Source organism: Dryobates pubescens, chromosome 13, assembly GCF_014839835.1.
Source record: "Dryobates pubescens isolate bDryPub1 chromosome 13, bDryPub1.pri, whole genome shotgun sequence".
NCBI lineage: Eukaryota > Metazoa > Chordata > Aves > Piciformes > Picidae > Dryobates > Dryobates pubescens.
In genome coordinates this window covers 7,778,473-7,791,991 of record NC_071624.1, presented here as the reverse complement: position 1 = coordinate 7,791,991, position 13,519 = coordinate 7,778,473, and the positions used below count along the sequence as shown (strand labels likewise).

The following is a 13,519-nucleotide window of genomic DNA, read 5'->3' as shown; positions in this document are numbered from 1 at the left end:
CAGAACCATAGAATCAAAGAATTGTTTTGGCTGAAAAAGACCTGCAAAACCATCAAGTCCAACTGCCAATGTAAGACCACCATGGCAATTAAACCATGTCCCAAATTGCCATGTCTACACATTTCTTGAATGCCTCCAGGGATGGTGGTAGTAGAACAAGCGGAAATAGCCTGAAATTGTGCCAGAGGAGGTTTAGATTGGATATTGGGAAAAAATTTCTTTCCTACAAGAGTGGTGGTGGTGGTCAGGCACTGGAGCAGGCTGCCCAGAGGGCAGAGTCACCTTTCCTGAAGGTGTTCAAGAAACACGTGGATATGCCACTTTGGGAGATGGTTTAATGGCCATGGTGGTCTTAGGTTGAAGGTTGGACTCTATCTTAAAGGTCTCTTCCAACCTAAACAATTCTATGATTCTGCAATTCAACACAGGCAGCCACCAACTGCAGCAACTGCCAGCAAAGCCTTGGAAATCGAGGGATGAAAGCCTCGACCCTTAATTCACTATCACGTTTCTCATCATATTTCAAGAATTAGCCACCCCCATGAATGGCCATATTTAATTAAAAACCAGAGAGTGGAAAATAGCTCAACTTTCTACTGATGCGCTTGGCTCAGGAAAGCCAGACTTGTCCCTTGATCGATGAACAGAAAGCAGACTGCCTTCTGTGCTGGCTGCCAACTCAGCCCAGGGAATAAAAGATGTTTTCAATTCCGGAGAAAACCCATGTGCATTGGAACACTGAGCACTCAGCAAGGCCTCAGTCTTGCAGGGAATCACAGCCTCCCTCACCACGCCATGCACAGGCTTCTGGGTGCTGGGGTCTGCTCGCAGGACATATACAGCTGAAGTGTTGCAGAGATGACGATTTGGTTATTGTAAATACATGAAGGCTTCATAGATTTTATTAGGGGCATGTCCCCTCTTTTCAGTGTTTTGATTGGCAGTGTTTTTCCATTCACAGCTTGCTTTAGTTCCAGTTTTGAGACTATTTCACTGCAGTATGATAACGTATGACTACATACAACACAAACAGCTCGACGTGTCTTGCAACTCAGGAGAGCAAGTTTACAGGACATGTTTGTGGATCTCACTCTGTTTGTGGCCTTCAAAAACGTTTCAAACCTTCTTTTTGCCAAAGAATGCAGCTATCAAAGAACCACTGTGATTGTCCAGCTTGGCTTTTGGTATCACAGAGGTCACCACCCCTAATGGTTCCTGCTTTCACCTGAGTCTCCCAATGTTGTAACACATCTGTTAGGACAGAAACTTGAAGGAGTTAAAGGGATGAATAAATTTAGGAATCTTCTTATTTGCTTCCATGTTTATAAGCATCTCAAAATCATCGTTTTAGACGCTGTCTGTGACAGTGACAGATAAAAGCTAACTAAAAAAGGAACAGCAGTTTAATCGCACATAATTACACACCTATAAAAAATGAGCCACTACAGAAAACCCAGACTATGAAGACCAGGCTAAAATGATACATGGCTCAGAATAAAGTGAACAGCTCTGCGAGGAATCAGCAAGGAAGCTGGACGAGGAGTTTAGCAGTCATTTACAGTACGACAACAAAATGACATCAAAAGCTCAGCATCAGGACACAGACATGCTGCAGAGCCGTCCAGGAAGCACAGAGATAGGAAATACACCCCACACAGCTCTGCTCAGCTTTGCTAAGCCCTGGCCAGGAGAGGGCAGGAGTGGAAACAGCCAAGGAACCCTGGGAAAGTCAGACAGAAAAAGCCCACTTGCAACCCAGAATAATTTCATCCTCCCGAGTTACAAGCAGCTGGGGGGCTTGCAGGGTAGCAATGTCAGAAGACCCTACACTCACCCATGGAGAACTGCAACTGGCAAAGACAGGGGACAACAGAAAAACCCCTGTACTGACAGGGAGGCTCAGCAGAAATCCTGAGGACACGTGTTTGCCCACCTTTGATTTCTCATTTTCTAGAAACACCAGTATTGCCAAACTGGGATACCCTTTGCTGGCCTCTGACAGTATAAAAAACATCTTCTAAGCTCCAGAAACCAACAGCTGCACATCACAGAATGACAGAATTGCTTTGTCTGGAAAAGACCTCCAAGATCATTGAGCCCATGACAGTGAGGCTGGAACGAGATGATCTTTAAGATCCCTTCCAACCCAAACTATTCTATGATTTTGTTTTGAGCAGGAGGAAAGCCAAAGCTGAATCCTCAGATTATCCTCCGCAAAATCCCAGCACTGGTGTTAGCAAAATGAAAGAAAAGCACCAACTGGTTGGCTCAGACAGACTGTTATTTCTGTACCTATGTTTATTGACACTAAGTACATAAAACTGAGAAAAAAAAATTAAATAGTGCTACAAAAACACATAGTGATGTTAACCACAGTGGCAAACTGAAAGTATGTACATACAATCCGTTCCCTTAGACAGGAAATACTGTCGCTTCTGTTACAACTAGTCACTGGGTAGGAAATGTTTCTTAGACAGAAAAATACTTTGTTTGCCAGAAAACTCCTTAAAATCAACAGACAGAGCACAGTGTACATTTTGAAGAGAATTAATTGCTTGTTTACTGTGGTAGTCCAGTACACAGATAATCCCCACACATTGTTTAAATAACATCTTTCCTCTGGTAAGCAGTCAACAGAAACAAAAGAGTCTGATTTTTAAATGAAGAAAGGCAGAGGACTGGCAACACATCTGCAGCCTGCAGATGAAACAGTGGTGAACTGGTCACAACAGATGAGAAGGCTGAGAGGCTCAACAACTTTTTTGTCTCGGCGACCCCTCTCCTCATGGCTCTCATGTTGATGGCCCACAAGATGGAGACCAAGGAGACAAAGTCCCTCCCACCATATGTGAAGACAAGGTGCGTGACCATCGGAGGAATCTGAAGATACACAATTCCATGGGACCCGATATGATGCATCCCAGAGCCCTGAGGAAATTAACTGAGGTAGTTGCCAAGACACTCTCCATCATATTTGAAAAGTCCTGGCAGTCAGGTGAAGACCCTGGTGACTGGAAGAAAGGAAAACGTTACCTCCATTTTTAAAAAGGACAGAAAGGAGTTTTGAATGACTCAAGAGATGGGAGACTCCACCACCTCTCTGGACAGGCTGCTGCAAGACTCCATCACCCTTAAGTTACACAAGCTCCTCCTCACATTTCGGTGGAACTTCTGATGTTCAAATTTGTGCCCACTACCGGACACCATTGATCTGCAGGAAAAGGCAACAGCAGGACCCACCTCAGCTCCTGCAGCCTTTCAAACTCTTCATTCTACAGCAACTCCGTATTTTAGTGGTAGAAGATTAAAACATTGCCTTTTGAAAGGAATTACACATTCTAGCACAAAGATTCAGGTGCTTGGATGAAAAAGAAAGCCTCTAAACACCAAAACAAAGCAGCCATGAAGAAACACTTCCGAACATTCCTTATAAATCACCGAGCAGTTACATTCCCATCATGAATGGCAAGACAAAAGTTAATGGGTTCAAAGGCACAGAGATAAGACTGCATTCTTAAATCTGAGTGATTTAACACACATTTATCAAAGCACACTGTCCAAATCCTAGAAAACACATCCTTTCTACAGACACTGCTGCTGATGCTCTGTCAAGAAGGCGACAAAAAGGACTCCGCTTCTGCAGTTATCCCACCACATTTCCCAACAGGCAGCTGTCCTGGTGGCCATGTGGCACAGCCTGGAAGGAGCCAAGCCACAAATCCACAGTTCCCAGGGGCAGCCTGGCAGGCAACAAGTCAAAGTTCAGAGCCTTATCCTCAGCTGGAGGATCACCAGGCTTTGGGGGTCTCAGGAATCACAGCTGGGTTTGCCCTTAGTTGCCTACCAAAAAATTTTCCGCTCGTGACTGTACAGCTCTGCACATCCTTCCAGCAGCTCGTTTTAGCAGGAGAACCAGAACTGTCTCTTCTATTGGGATGATCTCAAACAGGCAGCACCAAGCTCAAACCATGAAGAGGAACTACACAACATTTTCAAAATATCCTTCCTCCTGATTCTAATCCAAACAACAGAACACAGCTGTGAAAACTAAAACCTGTGCAGATCCATGCTTCTTCCTAGAAGCACTGGGACAAGATTGAAGCTTCTACACGTTCCGATTCAAATTTATAGTCAGGCATGCAAAATTCCCATGGACCAGGGGAAAACAAAATGATGCTCAAGCTGACAATTTTCTAAAAGGTGAGAAATTCACTGCCATCTGCTGATGTACTGTGCAGTGAGCTGGAGCAGAGGTATTCATGATGCCCCAAGACCCAGGCGGCCTGAGAAGCTGCAGTTTATTGTTTGCCTAAGTTCCAAAAAGCATTTTTATGGTCAAAAAAAACCACAAACAAACAAACAGGGAAAAAAATTACATTAGGCAAAGATTAAAATGAACAAAAGGTTCTGTTAAATAAATAGTCTCCAACCAGACAAAGAAAGGCTAAAACCTTTGTTTTGACAATTTTGGGGGACTTTTTTTTTCCTAAGAATTTTGTGGTTTGTCTTCATGCTTGCCAACTCCAGGCTGGAGACGGAAGACCAGCACACCACGACACAACTCTTCTCGTGCTGTTCCTCACCCCAGCAGAAGGAAATACTAGCAAACTAAGGGCAACATTTCTTACCACTAGAAAACCAGTTCAGCACGTTAATTTGGACTGCCACAGATTAATTCTGACAGCAACAAGGCTCATCCTCAGATACAGGAAAGCTGCAGAGCAGCTGAGATTCTGGAGAGGTTCCCTCCTGCGGCCATTCTGGAGAGGGAATATTGTGTCCAACCGTTCTTTCTGTCAAAATTCAGGCTCAGGGAGGAAATAGAGAGCTAGAGCTCTCTGGTTCAGGTTCAGATGATTAATTTGACATTGCCACCAGCACCGCCATAGAGGTCCTAGGTCCTTGGTGCCCTGGTGTCAAACTCCTTGGTCCTGGCTTGCAGCCACCAGACACTCTCAGAAAGAAGCCCAGTACCATGGAGAAATGTTTTAAGTGAGAGTATACAAACTTTCTAGATGTTCTCTAACATCTCAAGAGGCAGGACTGCTGCCCTGTTCTACAATCCAGGAAGGCGCGAGGCTGGTGCTGACCCCAGTGGAGCTGGGCCCAGATGCCACAGCAAGATCTTCAGGGCAGCTATTCCACTGGTGGAACCACACTCCAAACATCATTTATCCTCTCTGGGCACTGAATGAATGGGCAGGTTTTTGGAAAAGATCAGTCCACCAGGCAAAACACCCTCTGGAAAAGCCTAATACCTTAAATGGAGGGTTTGAAAATACTTGGAAATTTACTCCAGGGTCATTGTGAAAGCTTCACAAAAAGACTATGGAATAACCCTCAGGGAGCCTGGTATAGGAAGCAAGAGGTGGCCACAAATCTAAACTTCAGGACACTAAATAAACTTTCTATTTGCTTTCAGTGTTCTTGGCAGTTCTCATCAAACATATCTGCAGAAAATGTTTTCACATGAAAAGACTTTTAGAAATTATCCAGCATGGCACAGAATCAAGACCATGAAGGGATATGACACAAGAGACCCCAGATCCCACAGCACCACACTCGTGGAACAGCTCAGTCAGTGAAGTTCACTCCCAGTAACTCAGGTCAGAAATGTAGCTGTTAGTATCGCCTCAAAGTACAACCAGACATTAAGCTGAGAGAAGAGTGAAAGAGTCCAAAAAAGGCCATCAACCTGCCTCTGAAGTCCCACCCACTCATTCACAGCACCCAGCACAACACAGCAAGAAAAGAGTGCGAGGGAACAGAGGCAAACAGCTGGAATGGCAACATTTTTACATGTCTAAACCAACACTGGGATTACTAGCAGCCATAATCATTTTCTCAGAAAAGCTGTTACTGTTTAAATGCTCCCAACAAAAACATGTGTGGAAGTTCTTCAGAAGCCATCACTGAACTGCTGAGATAAGGTCAGTGCAGCAACATCAACAATCATTCTGAGGCTGTGTAGAATTTTGTTCAAGTGCCATCACCAAAAGAGCAAACTCTAGCAACACAAACCGTTGTGGGGTTTTGGGGTTTGTTTGGTGTTGTTTTTTTCCTTAAGATTCTATGCATCAAAGATTTGCATTCATCACTTCATTTTCAAGATTCCAGCAGGAAAACTGAACCATGAAAAGCCATATTTGGTCTTCTCAGGTCACATTTACAACCATCCACATTTAAAATCTTCAGTCAAAGAGCTTTGATGTACTTATTCAGAAACAGCCCAGAAGACTAACACCCACTGTCACCTGCAATTTTTCCAGCTATTATTTGAAGTGCAAATAAGTTCAATTACTACACATGAAAGCACTGGGGTGGGGAGGGGGTGGGATGGAAACACAAAACAAAACAACAATAACAAAACAAACAAACAAACAAAGATAATGGGGGGTGGGGGCGCTGGGAAGAGACCTGCTTAAAAGAACTTTTCAGTGACACATTTAAACATTTACTCTCACCTTGCTTACATAAAGGCCAAATCACAAAGAAAGACACAACCGTGCCACTGTCTGGGCCTGTGGGGATACTGGCCCAAAGCCTGTCCAGCACAGCACATCTCTCATCCCTGTGCTGAAGGTCTCTGCTGTAAACACAGTTGTGCTGGGAAGGAAATGCAAAGCGCTGGGCACAGCACTGCTGACTGTCCTGCTGGCTGCCACCAGTGACAGAGAAAGAATGAGAAACAGGCAGTTAAAATGCTGGACTACTCAGACTCAACACTTCAGTTTGTTTTCCTTCAAGGAAATCATTGCTTTATTCTCTTTGTTTTATTTTTCTTGGTCAAACAGGCTGCCATAGTACACTACAAATGAACCCTTAGGATCATTTCCCAGGGGACTTTCCACAAGGCAGTCACTGATTTTGATTTTCTTTTGGTCATAGAATGCTTCCCAAAGTTACCATTTTTTCAGCCATTCACTTTGTATAAAGAATAAATAACACAGAAAAAAAGGAACTGCCCAAGCTAAGTAGTGCCAGATGAGCTTGCTGGAATCACAGAGCTTTGTTTTAAAGATCATTGACTGCTGTAAAGTCATAGCAGCAAACCTGGGCAAGAACTTCAATGCCTTGAAAGATCCTTGAAGCTACACAGTGCCAAAACTCTGGGCTGTAAGGCTTCCCGGACATTTGCATCCACATGACTTAAGCTTAAATTTCAAATACTTTTCACTTTTCCCTTCTGACACAGTATTTAATGAAACCAGAGTATCAGTCCTGCTATGCACATCTTGCAGCAGTTTCTGCCTAGACAGCCATTTGTACGCTTTACGCTGACAACACTTGTGTGTGGTTTACAAAGGAGGTTTTCCATATGCTTTTAAAAGCTAGAAAACTATTCCTTTAACTGGCTGTATGCTGCATTTTTTAAACACACACACGCATCTGAACGCTGGGCATAACAGAAAGAGAAGCTGTTGATTTTGAAAGCACCAATAGCACCTAAATTCACATTGCATCTGCACACACACTGCGCCCGTAATTACTTCAAAGCCAGCACACATGGAGATCGGCCCAGACCTGGCTTTCTTCAGCGAAGACTTTCGCTGTTCCTGTCACAGAAAACACGTTTGTTGTGTGTACTAGGTGGTAGTGGATGCACATAATATCACAGAACCAGAGAACTGTTTTGGTTGGAAAAGACCTCGAAGATCATCAAGTCCAGCCTTCAACCTAACACCATGGTCATTAAACCATGTCTCACAGTGCCATCTCCACACGTTTTGTGAACACCTCCAGTGATGGGGACACCACCGCATCCCTGGACAGCCTGTTCCAATGCCTGACTACTCTTGCAGCAAATAAATTCTTCCTAGTATCCAAATTAAACCTCCCCTGGCACAGTTTCAGGTCATTTCCTGATTGTAGGGAGAAGAGTCCAATCTTCACCTCCCTACAACTTCCTTTCAGGGCAATGAGGTCTCCCCTCAGCTTCTTCTTCTCCAGTCTAAACAACCCCTGTTCTCTCTGCTGTTCCTGTTCTCCAGACCCTTCACCAGCATCGTTGTCCTTCTCTGAACCTGCTCCAGCACCTCAGTGTCCAAAACTGAACCCGGTACTTGAGGTGTGGCTTAACCAGTGCCAAGTACAAGGGGCACAATCACTTCCCTTCTCCTGCTGGCCACACTATTCCTGATCCAGGCCAGGATGCCGTTTAGCAACAGTATCTCTCATCCCAAAGTCTGAAAGTATCAGCAGAGTCAAGATGCAGTTACAGAGCACAGAAACACATTCCAGCCAAAGAGGCTCAGCCAGAGACAACTGGGTGCCCAAGAAAAGCATCTGAAGCAACTGCATGGTCTGGCCCAGGCCCACAGACAGGGACAGAGTCAGCTCCACGACAGAGCACCCTCATCTGCTCCTTTCTCATTGGGAGCTCACCAACTGTACCACCCGCAGAAGAACAATGTGAGCTTCTCCAGAAGGAGGGCTCATGGGCGTGCCTCAGTCTGGGATGCACAGCAATGCAGCACAAGGCCTGGCAGCACCAGCACAAGGCCTGGCAGCACCACTCTGTGTCCCACTCCCGGGGGAAACATATTTGGAGACAGTGATCCCTGTTAGCCACACATGTTAAGAAAGGCAGGAAAACTTATAAATGGCATGACTTTGCAAACTATGCACCCACTGGGATTCATTATCTAGAAACAATGTCTATCATCAAGCTTCAGGAAAGCTTGGGTTTCAAAGCAAATAGCAGTCACATCTCAGGCAGGCACACAGAACTGCATGAAGACCCAGCTGTTTTCAAAAAACACCTCAAAGTCCTCACGCGAGCATTGCCAAGGCTGGCAGCTCTGAAGTCCCAGCTGCACTTCCAGGCACAGGGGGTACATTTAGAAATAATTTTAAAGAAAGACTTCAGAATATTTTCAGCACCATTTCAATCAGTGCTGCTGCCACCGATGCCAAGCCAAAAGTCTGAACACTCTGCTTACAACCATCAAGAAGATCCTGCTGCAAGCACAGCAACACAAACCACACCCATAAGGTAAAGTGAGCCCTGCCACAGGGAGAACCACCCTGAAATCCCAGGAGCTCCCCAGGCCAATGCTCCAGCAGAGGAGACAGAGAGGCACATGCATGTTCAGTATCTGAACCCACATCTTACTGAACATGAGCCAGGAACACTGCCACAGAAACCAGAGAGGAAAAACTCTTCAAATGAGACACAGTCTCGGATTACAGAATCATAGAACTGTTAAGTATGGAAGGAACTTTAGAGATCATCTAGTTACAACCCTCTGCCATGGGCAGGGACACCTCCCACTGGACCAAGATGCTCAAGGCCCTGTCCAACCCGACCTCGATCACTTTCAGGGAAGGGGCACCCACAACCTCCCTGGGCAACCTGTTGCAGCATCTCACCACCCTCACTGTAAAGAATTGCCTCCTAATCCCCAGCCTAGATCTCCCCTTCTCCAGTTCAAAGTCATTGCCCTTCAACAGCAGTAGGGACAAGTCAGCTTATGGCCCAGCTCACTGCAGTTTCATAACCAAGCAGCTGACACCTGATTCCTGTTGCGTATGCATGAGCTCTGCTGCTGACCTCACCACTGGAATTGTACTGCCTGGTCAACGCCAAAAATTTCAGCACAAACTGTGAAACCTGACAGGACTGAGCACATTGGGAACAAAAGTGGGGTTTACACCAGCGGCCACAGACCAGGTACGTGCAGGCTGGTCATACACTGAATGGGGCTAGGAAAGGAGACCTGTGAGCAATAGACAACTGCTGCACACTCGGTCAGAACATGACAGGAGCCTTTACACCACAATGCTTGCTGCCATTTGAGTTAAACACGCAGAGCTTGCCTTAGCAATGTGGGCAGGACTGACCCTTACCAACAGGCATCCACTTCCAAAAGTCAGCTTATACTTTCCTTTGCTGAACCAGGTCAGGCCCACACCTGAAAGATTAAAATATTTTCTCTGCCATTTTCCTTAGCACAGAGGTATAGCATGGACTACCAACAGACCTGCACTTTGCCACAGCTGGAGTCAGGGCAAGATATGATCAGGAAAAAATGATGCCACATCCAGCTCGCACGTTAGAACACCAAGACAGTTGTGCCAGCTCCACAACTTCTGCACCCACCCATCATCTCAAAGGCCAACCTACAGCAGACAGGACCAGACCAGCCATTATACAACCCTGAATCACAGAATGGTAGGGGTTGGAAGGGACGCCTGGAGATCATCAAGCCCAACCTCCCTGCCAAGGCAGCTTCACCCAGAAGGTCACACAGGAACTCTGAATGTCTCCGGAGATGGAGACTCCAGTCACCTGGCATAGGCCGCAATCGCAGAATACACAAATAGAGGCCATAAGACATCATCTACTCTATCCAGTGACCAAATACTACCCTGCTACATTCCAAATCCCATGTTCAGCTCCCTCCCAACACATGCTTGCCAGCCATGGTGACACTTGTGGTGCCAGAGACAAGCAGAGTGCCACCCTTCAACACCCTAGTGGCACCAAGATTTCTTTCACAGCAGCTGGGTGCCAGGAGAGAGGGAGCGTGGGACAAAGATAGCAACATGGGACACCTGAAATGGAACTAAGATGTTGAGGAGGAGAAACATGGGAAAAAAACATGCATTTGTTGCCTGCCCAAGCTCTCCTCAGGGGAGGTTGGGCAGCACTACCAGCAGCTCTGGCCCAGATGGCAATGCACAACATGTGGCTCTTGGGAGACAGAAGGGAAGACAAATGGCTCTTGAAGTGACAAGGATTCAAAGGGGTTTTTGCCAAAAAAAAAAATAAATAAATAAAAAAACCCCAAACAAAGCAGTTGGGGATATTAAGTAGCCTGCTGCCCATGCAACTCTGGCTCACATATATGGATGAGGAGGATCCAGCTTTCAATTCTGGGATCACATCCTTGTGATGTGAACACTTCTCAGCACCCTTCCACTCACTGCATTTGTTTTGCCCACTGTTCACTATGCTGTTATGTGCAGAATTATTACAGGCTTCTTGTGACTTTCCCAAGGCTTTCCCCTTCTCCCCATTTTAGGAGCTGGTGCAATTTCATTCAGCAATTTTGGATCCCTCTGGCTTGTTTTTTGTTGGTGGGGGGTTTTTTGGTGATTTTTTTTTCAGAGCACCTACAGTTCTTCATGTGCTTCCACAGTACATGGCAACAATTGCATTTACAGGCACTCAGAATTTTGAAAGGCTGAGGAGGCCTGGAGCCTCCAGGTAAAGGCAGCCAGTAGTAGGATGAATAAAGTCAGTGGTCACTGCTGAAAACTTTGGTGCTTGTGGCTGCCCTCCAGCAGGACAGAGAGCAGGGGATCCTGTGGCTGTGCTTTGCCACAGAAGGTGAGGACCCAGGAGCATACCTCCTCCAAGCATCTCAAGCTCCCTACAGCACACAACCTTCTCAGTCCAGACCCCACCAACGCAAGTGGTACATGAGACACCTAAATAATGGTACACTCCCAAGCTTATCCTGCAAAACACAAGTGCTTGGTTCTCTTCAGCCTTGCATGCTCTTGCAAGCATTATCAAGTATTTGTGACAGCTGCATCTTGTTACTTTAACACCTCAAAATTACACCAAGGGGGCCCTTACAATTCAGATCAGCACAACACTGTGAATCTCAGCTCTCTCCCTTCTCCTTGCCTTCTCTCACCTCCTCCTTTTCCTCCTAATTATCGGGTGCAGCCTCACTTCAGATCCTTCCCCTGCAGTAATATCCCCTAAGGAAACCAGCTGGTCCTTGGCACTTGTGGTTTGAAGAGTTTTCCAGCTAACACTGGGAAACAAGTAACAACATACTCACACAGTTGTCACCCTGGAATCCACCAGCTATGGATGTGGCACATCCTTCCTATCCGCTCAGAATCCAGTCTCTCAATGCAGGAAAAAAAAGCGGGCCTTGTTAAGAGAAGTAATTACTCCTGTTGCTGGCTCGTGCTTTTGGACCTGTGTCTGCTGATAGGACAAGGGGCAATGGATACAAACTGGAACACGTTTTCTTCAACGTGAAGAAAAACTTCTTTACTAAAAGGGTGACGGAGCCCTGAAACAGGGTGCCCAGAAAGGTTGTGGTGCCTTCTTCTCCAACGGCTTTCAACACCCATCTGGATGCATTCAGGCCTGGCCTGCCCTAGGTGATTCTGCCTTGGCAAGGGGGGATTGGAGTTGATGATCTGGAAGTCACTTCCAACCCCTACCACTCTAATTCTCTGATCTGCTCAGCTTGGCTCTACTATCAACTCAGATCAAAGCACCACATTTTCTGCTTGATGAGAGCAAAGCAAATCCTCGATTTGACTCGCAAACACAAGAATAACCTTTTCTTGCCAAACTACAAAGCGAGTTTGATTTCGCTGTGTTCTCCGCCTGTCTCGGTTTCTCCCGGAATACGAAACACGCCAAGCAGCACACACCAAAGAAGGATGGAGCCGGGGCTAACGGAGCCCGACTCACCGCCCGCAGGGTGCGGAGAGGCGGCGCAGGGGGGAGGGAGGGGCAAGCTCCCATCGATCACCCGGACCCTTGGATTTGGGGGTGGGAAAGGGCTCCAGCAGGGATGTTATGACCCCACACATCCCGCGCGCACCCTCCCGCACGCGGCCCAGGCGGCGGCCGGACCGGCGGGGCTCCCCTCACCTGAGGGGTGCGCGGCGAGGAGCCCCTGAACAGGGTGTCCTCCGCTGGACCGAGCCGCGACGCCTCCCCGGGCCGAGGTGGCCGCAGCCGCCCTCGCCGGCTGGAACCCAAGCCCCGCTGGGAGCGACAGAGCCACCAGCCAGCGGCAGCCGGGACGCCGCCAGGGCAGGGTCCCCTTTCCCCCGGTACTGTGTGTGTGTCCCGTGTCTGTCCCACACACCCAGCTGCGGAGGCAAGGCGGGGAAGAAGTTGCAACAAACTCCCGGTACCTGACCGACCACGTTCTCGCCACCACAGCTCCCCTCTCCCCAGCCCTCCCCGGGCCGCTCGCCAGGGTCCGCCGCCCCCGCCCCGCGCCCATTACCTGCAGCCGCTCCGTGGCCGGCTGCCACATGGTGCCGCAGCGGCGGGAGGCGCTGCCGAGCGGCCTCCGTGCGCGAATTGCTCTCTGCCGGGCGCGCGCCCCGCCGGCGCCCCGCCCACCCGTGGCCGCCGCCGCGGGGCGGGGGCTGCATGGGGACACCCTTCGGCACGGCACCTCCTGGCGCGGCATCCCCCCGCCTCGGCGTTGCCAGCTTCGCGCCGTGGCTTCCACCTGCAGCCGCGCCTCGGGGAGTGAGGGAAGCGGAGGGGCGCATAAAATCCCTGGCTTCCGACCCAGCCCGCCCGTCGCCGACATCCTTCGCCCCTCGGAGAACAGAGAGTTTCTCCAGTGAACCGTCTCCAGAGGCCGCATCCCTCACAGCAGTTGAAACTTCTCCCCGTTCTGCCAGGCTGCTGCCAAGGCGGCAGGACGCTGCACTAACTCCTTAAGGCCGTGTCGCTGCCCAGGCTGCTGATGGCACTGAAAGGGCACGGTGCACAGGGAGCCACCGGCAGGGGCAGGGT

The 13,519-nt window shown here is 48.1% G+C and overlaps 1 protein-coding gene across 2 annotated transcripts in view; it reads right to left on the bottom strand.

Annotated features, from left to right (window-relative positions):
* Nucleotides 1-13,102, bottom strand: part of PID1 (phosphotyrosine interaction domain containing 1) — an 80,779-nt gene extending 67,677 nt beyond the window's left edge. The window contains exon 1 of one of the 2 annotated variants that reach the window (XM_054166832.1): nucleotides 12,996-13,102. In XM_054166832.1, the coding sequence (XP_054022807.1) occupies nucleotides 12,996-13,025 (30 nt within the window). In that variant the 5' untranslated portion in view covers nucleotides 13,026-13,102. The remainder of the gene's footprint in view (nucleotides 1-12,995) is intronic. The other variant, XM_054166831.1, reaches the window with a different exon arrangement.
* Nucleotides 13,103-13,519: the final 417 nt, after the last annotated feature.